Raw genomic sequence first — 22,173 nt, 5'->3', positions numbered from 1 at the left:
CCGGGACGTAGGGAGGGTGTGGTTGGCGCAGGTAGACTCGAAGGACATGAATCGAGGATAGAAAGTCCGAGTCTTTAGGCTTTGCACATTGGAGGCTGCCAACAATTGGTTGAAATGTGAATGAAGCAGTGCTGCAGGCAGAAAGGCTCGGCAAGCTAGTGCGTTCGTTGATGTCGTCGGGTTGATGTGCAATCACATAGGTACTATCCAGTAGCCTGATGTGGAGCAGACGCCTAGTATGCGTTATTGACCCTGGCACCTGCGGAGAGATGCACCAAAGGGCTCCTAGGTCCAGACACACACGCACACAGTGTCAGATCTTTAGCCTGTGCGGGAACAGGCCAGAGGGAAATGTGAATGATAAACGCCCAGCTGGAGGCTGTTGTGGCTATTAGAACAAGCGCCTCTGGCTGACGGATGAGTCACTCTTGCTAGATAGCGATATAAGGGTACTAGGTGGAAGGGAAGGTCGTGAGTGAGAGACAGGTGTAGAAAGAAATGTACAAGTCACCAGCAACGTCGAGCCTTGTGAAGAGGTATAGGACGAAGGAATGGTGCGATGCGCAAGTCTGGAGTTCAATGTGATGTACTGGTCAGGGCCTTGGAGATCCGCTATCTGTACAGTCTACACTTATCGCCAGACCAACCTTATTGCTACGTTCGATATCTTACTCTTCAAGTCCATTCTTGCTTCACGTGAATCATCGATCTTTATCCATACTTTCCTCAACAATGCCGGAACTCTATGGCTGTGAGGTCTGGGTAGACTAACGACCGAGGAAGCACCCAACCCATCATTGAATCGAAGGCGTGATGCTGGTCGGGAAAGCGCGAATGACCGCATGTGCAACCAATCATCTAGGCTTTCGCTCGGCTGGTGGGTCAATCACACAAAGGTCCCTTCAACACACCACACCCCCTCAACTGGCGAAGTCAGGTCACAGGACAATGTAGCAGTCGTCCAGCCTCGGATTGCCTGCAGCAGGCCCTGATATGCTATGCGTGGCTCCGTCAGTTCGTCATACAACCACTATCGCGATTAGTACAGGCGAGCATCGCGCTCCCCCACGCTAAACGACGGTTTCGTGGAACGCGTTGAGCGCAACGCGGGGTCGATCTGCGGCTTAGACTTGCCGCTTTGAAAACCTACCAGCTGCGAGAGCCGGATGCTATTTCCGTGCTTACTCTGTGGTGTTCACGCTCATTCGAAGCACTCCGATGGATCAACACCAACTTCATCATCAGAAGAGGGAGCCGACAACTACCTGGCAAACTACTGAGTCTCAAATGACTGCTCGGTGTGTATTCTGCCGCGTCGGATTATCAAGGGGCCTCTATGGCTTCTGCAGCTTCTCAATCCACTTCAGACCCTCGGTCGGCTCAAGGCGGTGATGGTATTCCGGATTCACGAATGTCTCCCTGACGACACCTTCGCCATCCACGAGAATCGTGGCTGGAATAGGCACATCTAACGACTTGTCCTTCCAAGCCGTATCCTGGCTTTCCAAGAATGGCCTCATGCCCTCCGATTGAGTCGATATGCACCCAAGTTTTCTCGCCACTTCGTTGTCCGGGTCTGACAGCACTAGGAAGTCCAAGCCCATCTTTTCTCGCCGAGACAGTGACTCCTCTGGCGCGTCCGGCGAGATTGACACCAGCGTGACACCTTTCTCGTGAAGCTGAGGTAAAATTTTCTGCCAGCCGCGCAGTTCGATGTTGCAGAAAGGACACCAGCCTCCTCTGTTCAGCGACAGCAGTAGACCATTCTTGTTGAGAAGGTCTTCCCGCTTCCAAGTCTTTCCCGTACCATCATGCAATGCGAAGTCTGGGAGTTTATCGCCAGCTTTGACGGCCTTATCGCGATTGAACGCTGCTTTCATGTCCCTGTCGGAACTCTTGAATGCTTCCGATACATGGGACGGAGCTGTTTTGTGTATATGAGCGTACAGAGAGCTCAGATCCTGTCTCAAAGCCATGTCTGGAACCTCCGATTGCGAGTGTTGTCGCAGATAGATCGAGAGAAAGTCGACAATGATCGGAGCACGCGTTTGGGAGGGCAAGGCAGGTGTATCTTAAAATTCAGCTCACGGAGTGGCCCTGCACGGAAAGTATTCGACTATGCAAGATCGCTCATCACTGGAGCTTGCGACACATGCTGAAGGTTTCTCTTCGCGGCATCGACGCTGCTGCCGTTTGTCACACTTGGATATCAATGGGTAGCCATTTTTGGTAATTATTTGGCTGCCACTACCGTCCATCTTGACTAAGCATTGCTGTGGAATGGTTCCATCGCTTGGACAGTGGCACTGTCTAGCACAGATTTTGAGTTTGCGATACGAGCATCGAAGTTTCAGCCCAAGTGCTCGGAAAAGAGCGCTTGGGCGGCCTGGCAACGATTTTCGTGTCACGCTTGCTCGACTCTTTCAGCATTGGCAACACTCAAGACCGCTTCACAATCCTACTAATTGGTATTCTTTAGCATCATTGAAGGCCGTTCGCATTCATCAACTGCTGTGATGGATAATCACAGCAGCCAGGTCCTCAGTGAATGTGTGCTACTGTCTACAAAGCTACACAGGCCTGAAGCGACTCCTCCCTCTGATTCTCTCCCCGTACACATAAAATAAGATCGGAACAGGGGCAAATGCCACGCAGAGGAACCCCAGCACACTCGTCGCCCAAGGGACGCCCAATGCTGAATACATGTCGTATGTGAACAGAGGGAACGCCGCCCCAGCGATGCTCCTGATGAAGGTGTTCACAGCAATGGCGCTGTTCGAATAGAAGCCGTACACATCGATGAGATAGTTCATGGCCTGCCAGAAGCCGACCAACATGCCCCAGCCTATCAGCACGGTGGACAGAACCTGCGGCACCCAGGTGATCTCTGGACTCGAGGTCCAACCATACCAGAAGAGGCCAGCCGGAAGCAGCAACGCACCCACGATCATCGGCGGCAACCTCTCTTCTGGAACAATCTTGCCGTACTTCACGAACGACTTAGTGAAGTTGGTGCGGGTGCTGTATATGATGGTACCAAGACCGAGGAAAGTGCCGACCGCGAAAGCGATGAACGGCAAACTCGCGACACCGATATTCCAGCCCCTCTCGTTGTGGAAGCTGTATGGATATGCTGCGAAGAGCAGATAAAGCACGCCATATATGAAAGACATGTACGCCGTCATCAAGCTCAATATAGGCTCCTGGACGATCATGACGAAAGGACGGACCAGGTAAACAGTCACTAGTCGGTGGGCGTCCAGAGGGTTCTCATCCATCTTGCTGTGCAAGGCCCAGTTCTTGGTCTCATACCGCAGTCTCCTGGCTTTATACTGCAGGATCTTTCCGGCACTGGTCTCGGGTATACATAAGAATCCGATGATGCCGAAAAATACTGCGAGAATTAACGTGATCCAGGCCGTCCATCTCCATCCTAGATTCGGCTGCATAGTCAAGAAACCTCCAGCGATGGGACCTCCACAAGGCCCATTGAAGGCGCCCGTGGCGAACATACAGATCGCATACGCTCGCGGGATTGGATCCCAAATATCGGAAAGTACACCGCCAACAATCGCAAGAGGCGCCGTGGCGAACAGTCCGCCAAAAAAGCGGCCCAGCATGATTGTCTCGACGTTGCGTGCCACGGCGACAGGGATCTGAAAGATAGCGAACAGCGCATAGCCGATCATCAGGGCGTCCGACGGCCATACGCCTCCGAAGCGGGTCCGAAGATGAGCGGGCCGAAGACAAAGCCGAGCAGGAAGAGACTCACGCCGAGTGTGGCCGTCGTGCGGCTTATGTTGTACTCTTCTGCCACTGGCTCGACTGCAACACTGAAGACTGTGCTGGCGAATGTCACGACGAAGGTCATCAAGCCCATCGAGGTTGTTATCGCCCATTTCCGCGCTGTAGAGAAGTTCTTTGGGTTGTCCTTGTCGTCTACACCGTCGAAATCAACCAGATTGTCCGGATACTGCTCGAGTTGCCCACGCGGTTTCTCGTCCGTGCCAACGACTTGCTCGCTTCGAACTCCGTTCACCGTGTCCGGGATCGATCCCTGTGTCGGAGCCTCATCTGAAGAGCCGGCTTGTGGCGAATGTAGCGTGGAAGCTGATTGGTCGCCATCGTTGTCCTTCTCGGGGCGCGCGTTCCGTCTCTCAGACGCCGAAACGTCTGCTGTTGGACTATCGAGGGGTACTCGCGGATCGGCCTGCGGGTCTGGACTGGTATGCAAGTCCATCAACGCAAAGGCAGGCTTTGCGAAGCATTGCTAGAGAGGTCGGCAAGAGAGCGTTGGAGAAGGGCGACGACGCCATTTAAGAACTTCGTCAACTTCTCCAAGTCTCGGATCTGCGTGCCGCTGAGCTCCGATTCAGGACAGAAGACGATGATCTGCTATGGATGTGGTCCTGTCGTCACGCAAATGCTTGCTAAAAGACAGCGAGGCGGTCTGTTACAGAGCGCTCAGCAAATCCTCTGATTGGATTTGGTATTATGCTGTGTCGTTTCTGACTCCTACAGTACAACGGCGACTGCTAAAGAGTGCCTATACCTTCGTGCCTTCTAGCTGACCTTCAACACCGCTCTACCTGGTAGCTTCCCAGCGATCATCAGCTCGCAGTACTTATCGACATCGTCCAATGTCCCCTTAGTGAGAATCGGGTGTACTAGGCCACGAGCTGTAAAGCTCAGCGCTTCTTCTACATCTTTCAAGGTTCCAGTAACGCCTGTAAGTCGAGTTAGTCTTGCTTCAGGACTTCGACACAAAGTATTCATGAGGCAATCGGGCCAGTTCCAGGAAATAATAACTTACTGCCGACAACATTCAGTCTCTTCAAACATAGCAGAATAGGAGGTGCGCCAGCGATAACGCTTGGATCCTTAGGCAAGCCAACGGCGACCACCGTGCCACCAGGACGCAGCAGATTCGGTGCCGAAGCATACGCTTCGGCCGTTGCGGCGGTAACAAGGACGCCGTGGGCACCATACGTTGTGATTCGTGTGACTTCAGCAGCGATGTCCTTTGTGCTGGTAAAGTCGATGTACTCTTCAGCCCCGAGCTTCTTGCAGAGTTCGCCTTTCTCGGCGCCACCATCGATGGCGATTATGCGCATACCCTAATCATGTTTAGCTCCAAAAAAACCTGTGATGTTTAGTACTTACCATGGCTTTGGCGTACTGCACGGCGAAGTGCCCGAGCCCGCCTCCTGCTCCTGGAAGCACAATCCATTGTCCCGGCTTGACGGCACTTCGCTTACAAGCGACGTAAGCTGTCACACCGCCGCACATGATGGGACTAAAGGACCAGTCTAGTAAGTATTCAATTCGAAGGCACGCAGGGGCGTGGGGCCTTACCCGGCTTCTTCGTCTGAAACACCTTCTGGAATTCTTGTTGTGTATCTTCCATCTGACACGCAGTATTGCGAGAAAGTTCCTTGTGTCGTGAAGCCTGCGTTGATCTGCTTTGGACAATGCAACTCGTCCACCCCGTTGAGCTGTGCATTCACTGTCAGTAGCCAGTACTCCCTCTGACAAAGGGTGGCAAGAGCTTACGCAGAACTCGCACTCTCCGCACGTCGACCACACCCATTTAATGCCAGCTCTGTAACGGACGTCAATATCTCGTCTGTGAAGATTAAAGAGACCTCGACAACTGACCTATCACCATTCTTCCACTTGTGTCGCATGTTCTCGCCCACGGCAACAACGACGCCAGCTCCCTCATGCCCAGCAATACCTTTAGTCTCGTCCTTCATGGCCACACCAAATGCTGCCCACTCGTCATGAATGAGTGACTTGTCGGAGGCGCATAGACCAGTCCTGCAACATTCTTCAGGGACCGACGAATCCGCCAAGGGACCTCACCTACCAATTGATCTTGACAAGGATTTGATCGGGCCCTGGCATCTGCACATCGACCTCTTGCACGGGGGCTTTCGCGTCATGGCCACTGCCCTGCTTCACGGCTGCGCGTTGCTTCTTGGGAATGTCTAAGGAGCCCATGATACAGGTACTATAGCAAAGGTGCTGTAATCTCTTAAGGTGCTGCTCAAATGCTTGGACCTACTTCGTCTCGATAGAAATCGCTGACAGGCTTAATGCTTTGACAAGACTTGCGTCCATTGTAGCAGACCTCGTTATACTTGACTTCCATCCGCCATACCCCGCGTCTGCCACAGCACACATGATTGACGGGAACTTTCAAGATCCTAACGGCAAGCAACTTCGGTTAGAGCCATTCGCTCGGCTAGACGGTTTGACGCAGGTCAGAAAGCGCGGGGTACGGCATTGACTTGAGCGAGAATTCCGCGATCCGCATACGCGGAACCTAGGAGACCCTGAAGGCATTCACAGATTAAGACGAAGCAGAAGCACTTTACCGGATACGCAGCAAATTGCAGGCCTTGGCCCAGTCCAGGACGAAAGTGGGATCAAGACGTTTGCGGGCCAGGACTTGAGTGAAGGTCTCGGAGGGTTGTTCCTGCGGCTCTCTTTGCCAACCAGGGGCAGCCCTCGCCAGGAAACCAACAGTCATCGTTGTGCACTCTCAAGACCAGAGATGACCGGCCCACTGTTGATACATTGTATCGACGTTCAACCATTCTCGACGGCCCACAGGACTCGTGCAGGATAATAAACTTGGAACAATTGATGACCGGAGCAGGGATACCAAGGCCGTCAGGTACCTATACATAGTTCACGCAATTCAACAGCGATGGCTACAGGGACACAAGCACAGCATCATGGACCGCCTACATCACTGGGCGACGGGATATATGGACACAAACAGAATTCTTATGTCCTGGTCTGCACACAGTAAGCACTGACGAAGTCCAAGACCAAGGCCCGTATTCAGGCCCTCTGGTTAGACTTGCGAGATGGCCGAGATGGTGTAATCCGATGGAGAACGATCCGTGATCCTCGTCTCGCCCTGGTGGTAAGATGGAATTTGGCCCACATAGGATATCAATCGCGCTTCGCAGATTGTATACGTAGCGAGTGACTACGCAATTTGTATGTACAGGAAACGCTCGAGAATGCCCATGCTCGCGTCCCGGAGATCTGCTGTGTGAGTAGACGGGCGGCACTGATCCCATACATACCGTGAACACAGTCATGGCAACGCCGTCCTTCAAAATCGAGCGAGTCGCCGTGATAGGCGCAGGCATATCTGGCGTCAGCTCCGCTGCGCACCTCCTCCGCCAGGGCATCTCATCAGTAGTTCTCTTCGAGCGATCCCCTTGCCCGAGCGGCGTCTGGCATCTCGACGAGCGCGTTGCGCCTGACCCTCCATACCCCAATTTGACGCCTAGCCATGGAGATTATGAGGGATTGCCGCCTACGAAGATCGAAGATTTGAAGCTGACGCCACCGCGGACGCCTTCTCCTGAGAGACGGACTCGGGCGGAAGTCGGAAGTCTGGAGAACGATGATGTCGACGAAGATTTCGCGACGAAGTCCATCGCATTCGCCCCGCCCGGCCCAGCATATGTCGGATTGAGAACCAACACAGTCCTGCGCACGATGGAGACCTCCCTAGCAGCCTGGCCGAAAGGCCTTCCCGATACCAATACGGAACGGGCAGATGTGGAGCGGTATATCCAAACCGTTGCGGAGACGTCCGGAGTGAACAAGATCGCGCTGTACAACACCCGAGTCGAAGAAGTGCGCAAGGACGGCGGGGAATGGATTGTGCGGACGAATACCCTACATCGACGTGGTCGAATTGAGGAGCGGATCTGGCGATTCGATGCCGTCGTGGTGGCGAGCGGGCACTATAATATGCCACGGATTCCCGATATCCCAGGGTTGAAGGAATGGAAGGCGCGATACCCCGATCGAGTACAGCATTCGAAGAGCTACCGCTCGCCGGTTGGGCTCAGGGACAAGAGGGTACTGATCATCGGATGTGGTGCTTCGGCGTTGGATATCGCCAAGGAGACTGCTTCTGTTGCAGGCCAGGTCTATCAGAGCTCACGGGGTGGTGCGATGAGCCATCCACCGGAGATGCTGCCGGAGAATGCGCTGCGGATCGGTGGAGTTAAGGCATTCCATCTTGAAGGAGATGATGAAGTCGACGGTGCTATTGCGGGATATGTCGAGCTCAACAACGGCTCGAAGATACGGGACATTGACCATGTGATTCTTGGGACGGGGTATGTGATGTCATACCCATTCCTACGCTAGTACCACGCCGATGACACACCGATCGACATAGCGGACGAAAGCGTTATTGTTACGGCGGATGGGTACATGATGCACAATCTCCACAAGGACATCTTCTACCAAGCCGAGCCGACGTTAGCGTTCGTTGGCGTGCCGTACCATGTCAACACATTCAGCTTCTTTGACTTCCAGGCTCAGGCTGTAGCGAGAGTGTTTTCTGGGAAGGCAATTCTGCCTTCTCGAGATGCGATGAGGCAAGAGTATCAGGAGCGACTGGTAGAGAATGCTCCTGGTCGTGACTTCCATAGTCTCAGGCAGGAAGGTGGGGAGATTGCGTATGTGAGAAATCTTGTGGATTGGATGAATAGAGATGCTTTTGTCCTGGGCGCAGAGCCGATGAAAGGGCATAGTGAGGAGTTTTTGGAGGCGCATGAACAGCTTATGAGCATGTTGCGGTCGATGGGACTTGCGCACTTCTTTCGGAAAGATATACCGGGGAGGACCTTTGACCATGTCTATGTGTGAATCAAGCCACCGGCATGGAACAAAATGCCAGTGCAATAGGCTTAGGATATCGATGCTGCTTCCCCTTCTGCTTGACCTCGTGCCGCGACAGGTGCTCGGTCACAATCTGTAATCGTATATCTGCAGAGGACTGACACAGGCCAGACTCATGCCCTGTCTACTGATGGAAGTCTGCCTCATTCAGATCTGTAGATCAGCTTCTCCATGACGTCGAACCTAAAGTGCTGATCGCCTTCTAAAGACGGTATACTGATATTCTCAATGGATGTATAGCCGTTCTCGAAGTACAACACCTCGCCAGGCTCTGTTGCCGAGAGCGTAGCGTACAGCGAACTGTGGGATCTCGGGTACTGAGCAAGCCCATGCTGTATGCCTTGGCGCAGAAGCCCTCCGGCAATGTCGTGACCTTGATACTTTGGCAGCGTGCCAATGACTGAGAGGTACAGCTGATGGGATCCATGAACATCGTCCAGCAAGCGTTCCTCCGCAAGCGCGAGGTTGTCACTGATCAGCTGTGCCCGAGTCATGTTGATCGCAGAGCCAGGACATTCCTCGAACGAAGTCGCCCACATGGAACTGAAAGGGTTGAAAGGACCAACGGTCTCCCGCGGCTCCTCAACACCAAGCAGCAGCCAGGGCATCTTCCAAGCGGCAGCAGACACGGCTTCGTCGCCCTTCTCTGTGTGAAGAACAGCAACGTGAGCGAAGATATGTGCATACTTGAGGCCTTCGGCGATATTCAAGGTTGCGCACTTGACTAAGGTCTTGAAATTGTCGGGATTAACGTGCTGGTAGGCATATTTTATGTGTGGTAGGTCGGCGAATGCGGTGAGGATGACTTCTGCTATAGCTCTCGCGTCGTCTACGGAAGCGAGTCGCACAGTGACCTCCAGGTCTTGCTTGAGTGGCTTTTGGTTGATAGGCGTAGCAACAGCAAGGATCAAATTGATGCAGCTGGCGAACGCGAGGAGCACTCGCACTGGGCATTTCATGGTCGCAGCAGACGTTCTGAAGGGACGAGACGACGTGTATGATCTTGACGAGTCATTGATATTGATGTTGCACCGTGTTCGTGTTGTGTTGTAAACCTGACGTCAGAAATGCGAGTTGACCAGGATGAGGATAAGCGAATCTTGGTGTTGACTTGCAAGCCTCCTGTCGGCTTTCCGCTCTCTTTTGGGATGTGTCGCTGGCGAGCCGGCTTCCTCAGAGCCCAACGGGGGCATAGCAAGGTGATCTTGATGCTCGATTGGCTACCGGCTAACAGCAGCCGAAGCCGTAGCAGACATGCTTGCTGTTGAGGAAGAGGTTTCACATCAGACAAAGCTCCACCATTATTCGAGCTGGCCCGTTTCCTACAGATAATAGACACACAGATCGTTTTTCACTACTGACGGCGACATACATCACAACAGCTATCTTCTATCTACTAGGCACGACGAACACCCCCCGAAGCTTCGCTAAAGCGACGCCAGACGATGGGTGCACACACATAGGACTGCAAATACCAACATATCTCTTGCTCAAGTATGGCAAATTTGAAATATGGCAATATCATTCGACCGATGTTGTACAAAGAAAGGAAAGAAGATCTCTGAGGAGGACGGGAAAGAGCCTGACTATATAGGTCTGTAACTGGGGATCACATGTCAGCGAAAATGATCAATCGGAGCACGTAATACGGGGTGGAGCGGAGCTGAAGTCGTAGAATGGCTGCCTGCAAGGTACCTAAGTTTGAAAGTGGGAGGAACATGACTCACAGCGGACAGGAGTCACATGATCATTCGTCGTTTGCCCCAAGTCTCCGCGCAAGCAATGCCGCATGAGGATCTGGTTGCTATCATGTCCAGCGCATGCAGGCTCTATCTTTTGTCTACGTCCAGCGCGGGTGGTGTCTCTGCTATGCGATGCGGAGCGTGTCCGTAGCCAATGACTATGCTGGTCATGGCGATCTTCGCAGTTGAGCGGACAACCGTGACCACACCTAGTACGAGTCATTGGCAGGCGGGAAGGGGGGTGGGGCGGAGACTCTTGGCACAAACAACACAACACTCAGCTTGTTGTTAGACCAACCGGAGATCGAGTATTGGTGGCAGCCTCTTCAGCTGAGCCGGAACACCCTTCGTGACTCACCCTGACTTCCCGCTGTCGTATCCATCAACCACCAACAACACCCGGAAGCAGAATCCTGTCCAATATACGCATCGAAAAATTGCTCAGCCGAGCCTCCGGCACCAAATCTTAACAAAGGCCACCTCACAGTACCAAGAAAAAGTCAGGCCGCTCGTAGAAAGGACTGACTACAAATCCCCTCCAGATCTTCCGCTTCTCTTTCCTTCCTTCATAGCACTTGATGAGTCTAAGTCGTCTGACCAAGCAATCAAGAACACAACTGCTATAGCGAACTTCAACCCCAATCACCCAAATCCTTCTTCACTCAACTCATCAAGGCAAAGATGGGTTGCCCAAGCTTCATTCGCTCCCTAATCTGCTGCATCCCGCCAAAAACCAATGCAAGCAAGAAAGGCAAGGTACGACGCAATATCAATTCGTTGATGTCATCACGTGCAAGCCCGATGGGGTCAATCGGCTCTCAGAACCCCTGGAACCACGCTGCCAGAGTTAGAAACAACGTGCAGCAGATCGTATATGAGGAATGCTGGGGTCACACCGCCCAAGGCCCTCCGTGGATGAGGGATGGTGTGTACATGCCAGATCAGCCGCGCTACAAGGCGGATGCTCGTTCTCCTCAATACAGGACGTCAAGCGGAAGTTTCTGGGAAGCTCCCTCCCCTGACAGCCGTGCGAAACTCTCGCCGGACTTAAAGGTAATGAGAAAGACGATGCGAGGAAATTGCAAGACCGCATGAGCTGGGGTCGTTCGCGACAGTGAGTGTTGTTGTGTGTTCGGGGAAAGTTTGTGACCACCCGGACGGGACCTATGTGGGAAAATTGTGTCCCTAGGCCATGGTGAGTTCTTTCTTAATCTGGGAACTTCTATATCTCCCTCCAGAGGATCATGTCGATAAGTTCAAGTTACCGAAGTGGAAGGAAGTTGGAGCGTTTGTCCCGACTGGGATCCCCATGGTCTTTCTTTCTGTTGATTCTGCGTCGATTAGTTCAAGTGCCAAGATGGACGGAAGCGGGAGCGTTCGCTTTGAGTGATAGCACACTCGTGGCAGGCCCGAGCTAAGGAGCCCTGCTCGAGATAGCTACTTCGATGTCGATCGTCTATCCGCCGGAAACTGAAAGCGCTGCGTGAGTTTCTCTGTAGTGGGACCCCAAAATTGGTTGTCAAGTCCGATTGGGTTGTGTTGCACTGTGTCGGCGCGCTGGAGTACGGCGAGTTCTCCCCCGGTGATTCGGCACGTGTGATCGCCTAGGTAACCAGAAGCTGAAGCCCCGCGCATATTCTTCAGGGGAGGTTGTTGTGACGATTCAGAGATCTCCACGAGCGTTAGGTTGCACTGTGTCGGCGCGGAGGACTACGGCGAGTTCTCCTCCGGTGATTCGGCACGTGTAATCGCTCAGCATTCAGAAGTCGAAGCCCCACGCAGTTTCCTTCAGAGGAAAATTTTATGGTGATTCAGAGATCGCCACAATCGCTTCAGCGTATTGAAGCTGAGGTACCACGTGATTCTTCAGAGACTCAAAAGGAGCTGTCATCCCAGTGTCGGAGAGGACCATTTTGTGCTGTGTCAAGCAAAGTTCCATACAGTTGCAATCGCCTAGGCGGTAAGCCGAAGCGCATGGTCGGCCTGCGAAGTTGACGCACTTTCCCGCAGTGCAGGCTGTCAGTAGTCCCTCACTGGTACCTCTTCCAGTGTGTGGATGAAGCTAGGACGTCAACACACAAGGTAAGTCATCACTGACCTTCCCCCGAAGCACCTTAGCGCTGAGCCCGCTGTCCATCGCCTCGGGTCTAACCTAACTGTTTACTGCTCCGAAGCTCTCAAGCTATGGTCAAATGGACTGAGCGCCTTCTCCGACCTGCTTTCTCGGGGGGGAGTACTTTTCAAAGGGCTGCGTTTCAACCTACAGCTGCTCATTTGATTCAAAGACTCACACATAGATAGATCGGCGCCTGAATACATGTAGCAACAGTTCCGAGATTATCTGGTGGCATGTTGATGTACTTAGTATTGTTATGCAGAAGCTAGAGCTTTTATCATAGGGTCACATTTCGATGATGACAGCCTTGGCACTCTCCTCGGTCCAGGCTTGGATGCCCCTGAACGTTTCGGCTGAACACAGCACTTGAAACGATGGTAAAGAGAAAAGAGCTTAGAAACATCGGTCTCACGCGAAATCGGAACGCTTGCTTATTCGCAACTTCATTGGAGTGATGTACCGTCTCTGCTCAAGCCCAAGACACGACTTCTGTCCGATGCATTCGGTCGCGACTTCGTCAACAAATGAGTTGTTGAAAACCACGAAGGGTGGATTGTGCTGCCTGCAGGAGCCTTCCGCAGCGCGATTGTCGATAAGTAACTAAAAGTGCGCATGCCTAGAAGCTGCTGAAAGATCTCAGCGGCCCGCATATCTTCTAACCACACAGCCAATTCAAGAACAACAAAACCGTTCCTGTATCAATCATGGCCGATTCATCGGATACCGGAGCAAGCTCCTTGCAGGCCATCAGTACCAAAGCACTGCTACAACAACTGCCAATCGAAGAAGCAAAACAGAGCTTTGCTTCACTACCACCACTGGCCCAAGCAAACCTCTTCTCAGATCTTCTCAGCCAGCATCGCGAATTGCAGCAGAAACAGGACGGCATCCAGAAGTCCATTGCCCGTATACCGTCCGCAGACCGCCACGTCGCTTTCATCCGTCAACGCTTTCTTACGGAGGGCACCGACTATACCGACCACCCCTGCGAGCTCGCGGAGACCTTCTGTGAGATCTGGCAGATACGGGACGCACCTGCCGAGTATGATCCTGCCCGGCGTGGACCTGTCCAAGTCGATCGGTCAGGCTATGACCTTTTCCGCCTGAGTCAGAACGAGCCTTTTTGCTGGATGTCCTCTCGCAAGCAAACCAAGCACGTGGAGCAATCCGGGCAATCTTGGGGCGAATATATGCAGTCTTCGCTGTTCTCTAGCGCAATCTCAAGCCAACTACTGCTTTACCGTCTGTGCGCTACCTTTGGTCCGTTGCCAACACAATGTGAGGGATCTGACTGGTACAAGTCGTGCTGGGAAATTTACCTGGTCTACAAGAAAGAAATAGATGCGGGCGTGAGCACTGCTGGAAACGATGACCAGGCTGTGCCTGCTTCTGAGCTCCGTCTCTGCGACATCAAGGCTTCTGCTTACGCATCCTTCTATGGATCCGAAGAAGCTGCAGAAAAGGCACTTGACTTGATCAACTACCTGGTCGGTCCGAAGTGTGCGCATACTTACGATGGTTGTGTCGCTGGTTGCCAGGCTTGAGGATGCTGGAACACCCTATCGTGTCTTGTCTGGTCGGTTCGAAGTGTGCGCATACTTACGATGGTTGCGTTGCTGGTTGCCAGGCTTGAGGATACTTGATCACTTCCTATCACATTCAATGCAATCAGACTACATACAGAATTGGATTTGGCGGAACAAAGGTTCGTATGGACTTAGGTCGCTCGTCACATAGATACTCGCCTTCTGATGCTAGAGTATCGTAGAGAGTTCCTCATGAAGGAGCAGAGCCGTGTAATATCCGACAGGGAGCGACCATAGGGTCCCTTCCTCAAGGCTTCGAAGCTGCGATGTGTTGACGAGGTGGCCTTCGCGCTTTAAGAAAGAAGCAAATAGTCTGCCGCGGCCAAAAAAGTATGGCGGCTGATTTTGCAACAAACGTATTGCAATGTTCAACGATCCTACTAAAGCTACATTTTTTACTACGCCATGATCTTGTTGATACAGTATATTCTGTGCTCTTTGTGTAATAAACAGCCAGACAGGTCCCAGATCGCATTGACGCATATCGGTGTGGCTATATCCAGACGCGGAATCGAAGGAGGATACTCATAATCCTGAAGACCCATAGGTCGCCATATCTGTTCAGGTCAATACGACCATGGTCAAGATGGTACCTCTTCCGGGAGATACCTACTCGAAGCATCATCACCAAACAGCTGCATGTCTCCTTTGCCTCCCATTTTCATGAACTCATCTTGCTGGCGATTAGCTGCTGGATGCTCCTCGTGGACACCATAATGGCTTTTGCCGTTGACCGCTTTCTTCACGTTGGGATCGGCTGTTGCCAACTTCCCCTCAGGGTTCTTCTCCCATACTTTCACCTTCTTGGTGTGGGGCTCCGGATTGCCAGGGGCTCCATCGGCCTTGATCTTGACGACCTTGCTGACCTTGATGTCGTTGATGTCGGCGAGCAGCGTTCGCTGTCGCTGTACCTTCCGCTTAGAGAAGTCCAACTCGTCCATCGCACCAGTCAGACCATCCGTGCTGTCGGCGGGATTGATATGGCCGTTGGCCACGTTACGAGTCCAGGGGTGTTCCAGACATTCGTCTATTGTTAGCCGCTTGTCGGCATCGACGGTGAGCATCCGATCGATCAGGTCGAGAGCGGGGTCTCCTATCGGGTCCCAGTAGGGGCTAGGATAGTCGAAACGACCCATTTTGATCTGCTGTGCCATCGTGTATGGATTTTCTCGTGAATACAATTCGTCGGAGAATGGAGGGAAGCCGCAAAGACATATGTAGAGAACAACGCCAAGTGACCACACATCCACAGCGCGGGTGTATCTTCGGTGTTTAGTGTTCTGCAGAATCTCTGGAGCCACATCTGTACACGTTAGCAGGAAACGATACAGGGGGGATGGACTTACAGCTCGGTGTGCCGCAAAGTGTGGTCGTGAACGACTCTTCACCAATAATCTTCGCGAGTCCAAAATCTGCCAACTTAACAGCAAGGTTCTTGTCCGTCAACAAGATGTTCTCCGGCTTGATGTCACGATGTACAATGTTTCGCTCGTGGAGGTATTTCGTGCCCTGGAAAAGCTGAATGAAGACTTTCCGTGTCTCTTCTTCAGTCAATTTCTGCTTGGTCACGATCCAGTTGAACAGCTCTCCCTCAGCTGCCAGCTCCAGGATCAGGTAGACACCATCGTCCTCGTTGAATGTATCCTTCAAGCAGAGCACGTTTGGATGGCTGACACTTTTAAGCACGGCAATCTCTTGCTGCAAGCCTTCCGTTTGCGACCGCTGAGACTCGCCCATGCGCTTCTCGAATTTCTTGACGGCAAATTTCATGCCAGTCGTGCGCTCAACACATAGATACACTGTAGCAAAATGACCTTTGCCCAGCTGTTGAAGAATGCGATACTGTTGCCCAAAGCCCGACGACGAATGGTGTCGCGGGTATCTGAAGATGAATCTCGCGTCTTCCAGGAGGGTGATCTCGTCGCCATCTTCTAACTCTCTCCGCTTGTTGCGACCCAGCACTTGATCGTTGATGTGCGTTCCGTTTGTCGACAAATCTTCGAGGATCGCTCGCGTATTACCACCTTTGTTTTCACTGAAGATCAGACAATGTCGGTTGGAAATCGTGGGTATGTCAACGATCAGATCGCATTCAGGATGCCGGCCAATCAAATAGCCACCACTCGGGAAGCCTTCTTTGCACTTCGTTGCTTCGTATGATTCTTCGTCTTCCACGAGCGACTTCTTCGACTTCTTCTTTGTCTTCACGGCATCCTTGCTGACTTCGAGGGGCTTGACCGGAGCTGGACAGAAGTTTCTCTTTTGCATGACGAGTTTACCGCCAAGTTCGGGATTCAATGGGTACAGCACGCCCCACGTGTCTTCCTCAGCATCGACATCGGGTTCGATGTCTCTTGAGGGGTATATAAATTGCGACAAGGGCTGAGTGTCGTGTGGAGGTGACGAGACCTGTTGCGACGAGACTACTGGCGTGGCTTCACGTAGTCCTCTTACAGGTGATAGTCCTCTCTCATCTTTTTCTGTGGCTGTTGACTCTTGGTTGGTCAATGGTGAGGGCAGATACTGATTGTTGATCGGAGTGTGCTTCGTGTGAGGCTGCGACTGCGATGCCACTCGCTGAGACCGACGAGGTTTCTTGATCTCTTGGTCCTCGCCAGTGCTATGCTACGCCGCGGTCAGCCTCGGGTATCACGCATAGTACAGGGCTGCGCGTACTCGACCTCGCTTTAAGCCGCTACTTTGCTGGGCCTTCGGCGCCATGGTTGGAAGTGAGCGAATGAGGTCGATAGTGGACTAATATTCGGAATTCAGAGAGAAATGGTGACCCGTCAGACTGCCGTCATGCGTAGCGGGTTGTGCAGCCTGTTCAAGCCCAGTACTGGCGTCCTGTGCTGTGTGGAATGCACGGCCGTCGAACGCGTCTACAGTGTCAACGGCAGTTTGATTGACAGCCAATAAATAATGATGGGATCAATTGTCAGCAGTCGCTGTAATGCACTCTCTGGCCCGGAAGGAGGTTCCTGGTCATCGTGGTCCTGTCGATTGGATCGCCGAGTACCCCAATTCTCGAAGCTGGCGAGAAAGGCTAGGCTTGAGATGGCCCATGTCACCGGAAGGTGGGGATCATTTCCGCCCGGAACTTGAGGCGCTATCTCCATCATAGGTCACGTGCCGAGTTTCATCGCTCCGAGTAACTGGCGACTTTGGTGTCTGACTTCAGATCACCTGTCTGACTTTGTTCCCTATAAAGGGATTCCGCCTTCAGATAGGTATCCTAGATCATGCACGCGATGCGCTGTATGGTCTTACTGCACAGTCTTGTACCCGTGCTGAACTCATCCGATCAGGCTTCTACTGGAAGCGACTTACACATGACTAACGCTCAGATTTGAGAAAGAACTTTCGTTCGTCGGACACACGCTTCGTCAGCTTATGTGATATCATTGCCCAGACAATGTCCACGCACAGTCAACAAAGAAAATGAGAGCGGGTGTAAGTCGACCCAGGTTGATCAGGGCTCGCGTTCAGATCGCGGAGACCCCGATCTGAGTCCTCCAGGCTCATTCCAGCCTGGCCAACGTCATCTCATGATACACGTACGAAGAAAGTCGTGCAGCTGGCGAGCAGTCCAATAGAGAAGATCCAGGATGCAGTACTGGTCGACTATGGCGAACGACGCTTATGCAGCGAATCCTCGTGTCCCGGTCCATCCGCGCATGAACTTTATCGGTACGTCGGGTTCGTGATGAGGCTCAGAAACTCACCCCATGACCAGGACCCTGATGGTAAGGCGCGTCAATTCATATATGTGTCATCCCGACCGTCTTCGTAAGGCATGTAAAGGTATATATGTGTCAGCCCGACCCATTACTACGATCTTCATCTCTCAGTGAACATCTGCAAAAGTTCGACGTAAATTGAGCGCCATGGATACCACGGAGGCAGCACCAACGTCCCCAAAGCCAGCCTCTGATGCTGGGTCCCACAAGCCAGGTACGCGTGTACCGTTAGCATTCGTGGCTACGTCTTGTTGCGGGTTGCTGACCAGAATGTGCTACTAGGAAAATTGTCGTCGCTGAAAGCCAAGATCAAGAAGCTCCTCGCGAGCCAGAAGGAGATGATCAAGGACAACCAAAACTACCGCTAAATGCTTTCGTTTTCCTACCAACACAATCACAACGATACCCATGTACACCACACTTCGATGACGCTCTATACCCATACAGCTCTATATACCCACACATAGTTCAGCCTCAAAGCGCTATGCACCAGCAGCCTGCAAGCTCTTAACCAGATCCACAATACTATCCTCCAACCTCCTGTACTTCAATCCCAGCACCTCCTTGCCCCGACTGTTGTCCACATCGAATCCAAAATCCTTGGGCACATACTCCCAGCTTCCCGGCAACTTCTTTTCGTACTCGGGAAAGTTCTTCTTCACAATGTCTGCAACATCGCCATTCCTGAAGAAGCCCGCCGTCACGAAGAACCTCTTGCCCTGCGCCTGTTCCCTCTCTACCGCTTGCACGTGTGCGTCCGCCAAGTCTCTTACGTCGACAAACAGCGGCACCCTCGTCGCTGGCAAGCCGTCCTTAGCAAACTTTCCCTGAATCAGATCCCGTACCAGCTCATTCGACGTGTTCAAGCTCTCCAGACTGCTGAAGTAGTGCACTACCGGTCCCAGCACGAGCGGCGGGCAGATGGTCGTGAGCGTGAAGTTCGGCTTTTCGGTCTCGACGAACTTCCACGCTGCTTCCTCAGCGAACTTCTTGCTCGCGCGGTACGCTGATGCGGGATCCTGGACAGCTTCCTCCATGGTGATTGGGTTCCAGACTTTCTCGCTGTAGACTTTGGCGTGGTTGCTCGGATTTATGATTGAGGCGAATGAGCTGGTGATTGCGACGCGTTTTACGGATGGCGCGCTCTTCTTGATTGCTGCCAAGATCCCGTTGGTGCCATTGATGGCGGGGTCGAGAAGGTCCTTCTTGGGGTCGGTGACGTTGAAGTGGAAAGGCGACGCGGTGTGGAGGACTGCTTCAAATGGTGGGTCCGACTTGACGGCTTCGTCGAAGGCGCAGGGTTGTGCAATGTCTTTGACGATCACGTAGGAGAGTTGATCTTTGGGGCTGTTGGGGTGATTGGAGAGGATCTTCTGGCCCTTCTCATCGGAGCGGACGGTGAAGACGACCGAGTGCTTGTTCTTCAGCAGGGCTTCGATTACATGCGCGGCGATGAAGCCGGAGCCGCCGCTTACGAGGCAGCGCATTTTTGGTTGATGGGTGGTTGAGAAAGTTGTAAGGTTTCGAGGTTTATAACAGGTGATTGGACGTGGAGCTGGTTTTGGTGGTGTCGGTGATCACTTCGAGGCCGGTGGTGTATTATAGATATGCACGAACGTTGAGAGGCTTGATCATTTTTCTATCTTGTAGTGTCGCAATTTCTCCATGAAGCACGACAATTGATTCCATCACGACGTCATGGTTCATGAATTTATCTTCGGCAATAAAAAATCTATGACGGAACGTGTCCGAACGATATGCGATAACGTGAATCCCATAGGCGACCTCGTTCGCTTGCAGCCTCGACTCGGTTGCTACTTGTAAGTCGAGTCGGTTCGCTATCCCAGGCCAGAGCGTGATGGGATCGTAGGAGCCGATGATCAGCCGCCGGCGCCGCTTTTCGCTTTAGTGGTGGTATTCCCACGCTGCACCTCAGTACAATACGAAAGGTCCCTCAGAATTGTACGCAGGACATATTCTAAGTACTCGTACGCCAATATTGCGCACAACGAAGCATGGCGAAGTAGGCAAAAAGGTTGCCTCGTTCGTGCCTGATGTGGGGGCCGTCGAAGCCTATGTAAGTACTGCTCGTCCTGGATGCTTTGTTGTCAGAGTCAGATGAGCAGGATGAGAGCAACGAGACTTGACCGTAGTGGCTCGATCGTCATCGGCTTCATTTGGACTCGGAAGTCAGCAGAATCACACAGGACCGGTTGGTCGTGAACCTGTGAGCGTCGGCGTCAGAGGTACGAGACAGCTACTGATGACTGGATGAGCTGATCAAGATGTAATTGCCAGTCAAGCTTGACAAATTGTCAAGGTCCAAATGCTCGAATATTCATTGTACTCATAATTTTGTGCTATCCCAGGCGTGCTTCACCGTGTATAGGGCAGCGATATTCGCTGCAGTTAGGTCCCCGACAGAGCTGAAGGCCGATCGTATCGGTGTATATTGCACCTCATCTGCCAATACGCCTGATTTTCCCGATCCAGTTTCAGCCACGCACAGAATTCACCCATGATGAAATATGGCGACCATCCGGTACAGGCTTCAAGGCTCCATGACCTATTGACGACGCCTTCTCTGTGAGCGCCTCGAGAAAGCGGACCCATTTCTTTGCCGTTTCCGCCTCTACACAGCACTCATGCTGCCTGAACTCAATCGTCGGCTTCTGTCGCTGCCCATCCTCGCCAGGCTCGGTGTACATATGCTCGTACAGATTGCTGAAATTGTACATGAAGCCACGATTGAGCGATCGGATCCTCCTATCGTCCGCAGTTTTCCGCTCGCGGACGCTCTGGTATGTCTCCAGAAGCCGCTGTGCTGAATTAGACGGATCGAACACGATCTTCCACACTGTGTTCGGGTCCAGCGGGTATGCGAGGGAGTGCTCCGCGGCAAAGTGCCGCGCGTTTGACTGGACTTCCGTGGCGTTGGTGAGTCTTGCTTCCGCCTCCAGGACCAGGCGTTCGTTTTCGCGTATATCCCTCAACTCGTTCGTGAGATGATCTGCTTCTTTCTCTGCTGGAGTCAGAGCGTCTTGTCGGGCTTGTTCGGCTTGTTCCCTTTCGGTTTCCTCCTCCCATTGCCGCTCAAGCTCTTCTGGGCTGATGTCGTCGAGTGCTGTGGTTTCCTCGACGTCTCGACATGGTGACACGGCTTGTTCACCCGACCGACTTCGGGGGAAGCATTTGGTGATCAAGTCCTCGTGCACGAGCAGGAGGAAGAGCAGAGCGCGAATAAAATTTTCGCTGCGTTTCCGGCTCTCGATATTGTCTGCGTCGCTAGCAACGCCAATATGCACGTGCATGCCCGCCCACACAGAGGGCATTGTGTGGCATATCTGGCCGTTTGTGATGGCGTCGATGTATTCATGGATTGTATCAAACGACGCGTCGAATTGGTCGAACTGAAAGACGGGTGTAATGAGTTCCAGACCGTGGCTGTCGAATCGCTGTATGTTTTCGTCGTTGACTTGTTTGACGGAAGCGATTATTTGACTCGGAAGACACCCTGTCAGAGTAAAGTCGTTCGTTAATGTCCAATGTGTGTAGTCCGCGCTTCTCGAGACCAGACGATCGCGCTCGCTGCCTTGTGTGGGCAGTGGAAGGCTGTCGTGGGTCCCAATCGTTCCAACAACACTGACAGGTAGGCTTTGAGATTGTAGAGCCTTCTTTGCAATTAACAAATGCTCCATGTAGAGCTTCCTGACACGTTGTTTCTGCTCCGCAGCGTTTGGGTCTTGTCGATAGAAAGACCCGCGATTGCTAGCGACATGGTCGAATTGGGCCGTAAGTTCCCCGTCTGCGGACACTGCCAGTGTCCAGGAAGGGTAATGCATTCGGCAGTCCTGAGAGGCCACGGTGGCATCATGAAGTTGACTGTCCTGGAATTGCTCGTCGAACGCCGTCGGGTGGCCCTTGACTATTGCATGATGGTTGATCTGATGGTCCTGCAGTATAGTCTGTAATACGTCTTCGTGGTAGACAAGGCATGCTTCGAACTCGATCCCAAAGGTTTGGACTTGCTGTTCTGGTGGGGTTATCGACATGCTTCTGATTCCGTTTTCGACGGCTGCGGTCGTGCGTGCAGATCGTACTGGACGGACTGATTCGATCTGCGATTTTGAGGGCGTTCTCCTGGTTGTAAGGAGTAGAGAAGTCTGTATGTGGCCGTAAGCCTTCCAGCAGACGCTGGCCGTCACGGTGTCACTCATGATGGCTGAGTTCAAGCAAGCACGCGGATTCGTTTAGCGAGTATAGTT

At 52.6% G+C, this 22,173-nt stretch overlaps 10 protein-coding genes across 10 annotated transcripts; 3 read left to right on the top strand and 7 right to left on the bottom strand.

The window, feature by feature from the left end:
- Positions 1-1,334: 1,334 nt before the first annotated feature.
- Positions 1,335-1,976, bottom strand: AB675_3431 (uncharacterized protein; the record flags this gene model as incomplete). Its single annotated transcript, XM_018143481.1, has 1 exon — positions 1,335-1,976. One exon carries the CDS (start codon positions 1,974-1,976, stop codon positions 1,335-1,337), a length of 642 nt encoding a protein of 213 aa, XP_017999512.1.
- Positions 1,977-2,570: 594 nt separating this feature from the next.
- AB675_3430 (putative transporter) lies at positions 2,571-3,620 on the bottom strand (the record flags this gene model as incomplete). The annotated part of the gene is made up of 1 exon (XM_018143480.1): positions 2,571-3,620. One exon carries the CDS (start codon positions 3,618-3,620, stop codon positions 2,571-2,573), a length of 1,050 nt encoding a protein of 349 aa, XP_017999556.1.
- Positions 3,621-3,688: 68 nt separating this feature from the next.
- Positions 3,689-6,003, bottom strand: AB675_3429 (Alcohol dehydrogenase 3, mitochondrial; the record flags this gene model as incomplete). Its single annotated transcript, XM_018143478.1, has 8 exons — positions 3,689-4,270; positions 4,573-4,727; positions 4,814-5,117; positions 5,164-5,296; positions 5,356-5,495; positions 5,554-5,602; positions 5,659-5,820; positions 5,870-6,003. The coding sequence occupies 8 exons, from the start codon at positions 6,001-6,003 to the stop codon at positions 3,689-3,691; spliced, it is 1,659 nt and encodes a 552-aa protein (XP_017999732.1).
- Positions 6,004-7,116: 1,113 nt separating this feature from the next.
- Positions 7,117-8,691, top strand: AB675_3428 (Thiol-specific monooxygenase; the record flags this gene model as incomplete). The annotated part of the gene is made up of 2 exons (XM_018143477.1): positions 7,117-8,139; positions 8,188-8,691. 2 exons carry the CDS (start codon positions 7,117-7,119, stop codon positions 8,689-8,691), a joined length of 1,527 nt encoding a protein of 508 aa, XP_017999687.1.
- A 176-nt stretch (positions 8,692-8,867) lies between these two features.
- AB675_3427 (uncharacterized protein) lies at positions 8,868-9,683 on the bottom strand (the record flags this gene model as incomplete). Its single annotated transcript, XM_018143476.1, has 1 exon — positions 8,868-9,683. The coding sequence occupies one exon, from the start codon at positions 9,681-9,683 to the stop codon at positions 8,868-8,870; it is 816 nt and encodes a 271-aa protein (XP_017999806.1).
- A 3,603-nt stretch (positions 9,684-13,286) lies between these two features.
- AB675_3426 (uncharacterized protein) lies at positions 13,287-14,126 on the top strand (the record flags this gene model as incomplete). The annotated part of the gene is made up of 1 exon (XM_018143475.1): positions 13,287-14,126. One exon carries the CDS (start codon positions 13,287-13,289, stop codon positions 14,124-14,126), a length of 840 nt encoding a protein of 279 aa, XP_017999768.1.
- A 440-nt stretch (positions 14,127-14,566) lies between these two features.
- AB675_3425 (putative serine/threonine-protein kinase fhkC) lies at positions 14,567-16,889 on the bottom strand (the record flags this gene model as incomplete). Its single annotated transcript, XM_018143474.1, has 4 exons — positions 14,567-14,725; positions 14,762-15,471; positions 15,515-16,793; positions 16,845-16,889. 4 exons carry the CDS (start codon positions 16,887-16,889, stop codon positions 14,567-14,569), a joined length of 2,193 nt encoding a protein of 730 aa, XP_017999561.1.
- Positions 16,890-18,055: 1,166 nt separating this feature from the next.
- AB675_3424 (uncharacterized protein) lies at positions 18,056-18,276 on the top strand (the record flags this gene model as incomplete). The annotated part of the gene is made up of 2 exons (XM_018143473.1): positions 18,056-18,122; positions 18,191-18,276. The coding sequence occupies 2 exons, from the start codon at positions 18,056-18,058 to the stop codon at positions 18,274-18,276; spliced, it is 153 nt and encodes a 50-aa protein (XP_017999645.1).
- Positions 18,277-18,390: 114 nt separating this feature from the next.
- AB675_3423 (putative NADPH-dependent methylglyoxal GRP2) lies at positions 18,391-19,395 on the bottom strand (the record flags this gene model as incomplete). Its single annotated transcript, XM_018143472.1, has 1 exon — positions 18,391-19,395. The coding sequence occupies one exon, from the start codon at positions 19,393-19,395 to the stop codon at positions 18,391-18,393; it is 1,005 nt and encodes a 334-aa protein (XP_017999604.1).
- Positions 19,396-20,403: 1,008 nt separating this feature from the next.
- On the bottom strand, positions 20,404-22,125 carry AB675_3422 (uncharacterized protein; the record flags this gene model as incomplete). The annotated part of the gene is made up of 1 exon (XM_018143471.1): positions 20,404-22,125. One exon carries the CDS (start codon positions 22,123-22,125, stop codon positions 20,404-20,406), a length of 1,722 nt encoding a protein of 573 aa, XP_017999735.1.
- Between the last annotated feature and the right edge of the window lie 48 nt (positions 22,126-22,173).

The sequence above is a fragment of the Cyphellophora attinorum genome (assembly GCF_001299255.1).
Source record: "Cyphellophora attinorum strain CBS 131958 chromosome Unknown Contig14, whole genome shotgun sequence".
Taxonomy (NCBI): domain Eukaryota; kingdom Fungi; phylum Ascomycota; class Eurotiomycetes; order Chaetothyriales; family Cyphellophoraceae; genus Cyphellophora; species Cyphellophora attinorum.
The sequence above is the reverse complement of the archived record's forward strand: the minus strand, read 5'-3'. Positions and strand labels throughout refer to the sequence as shown.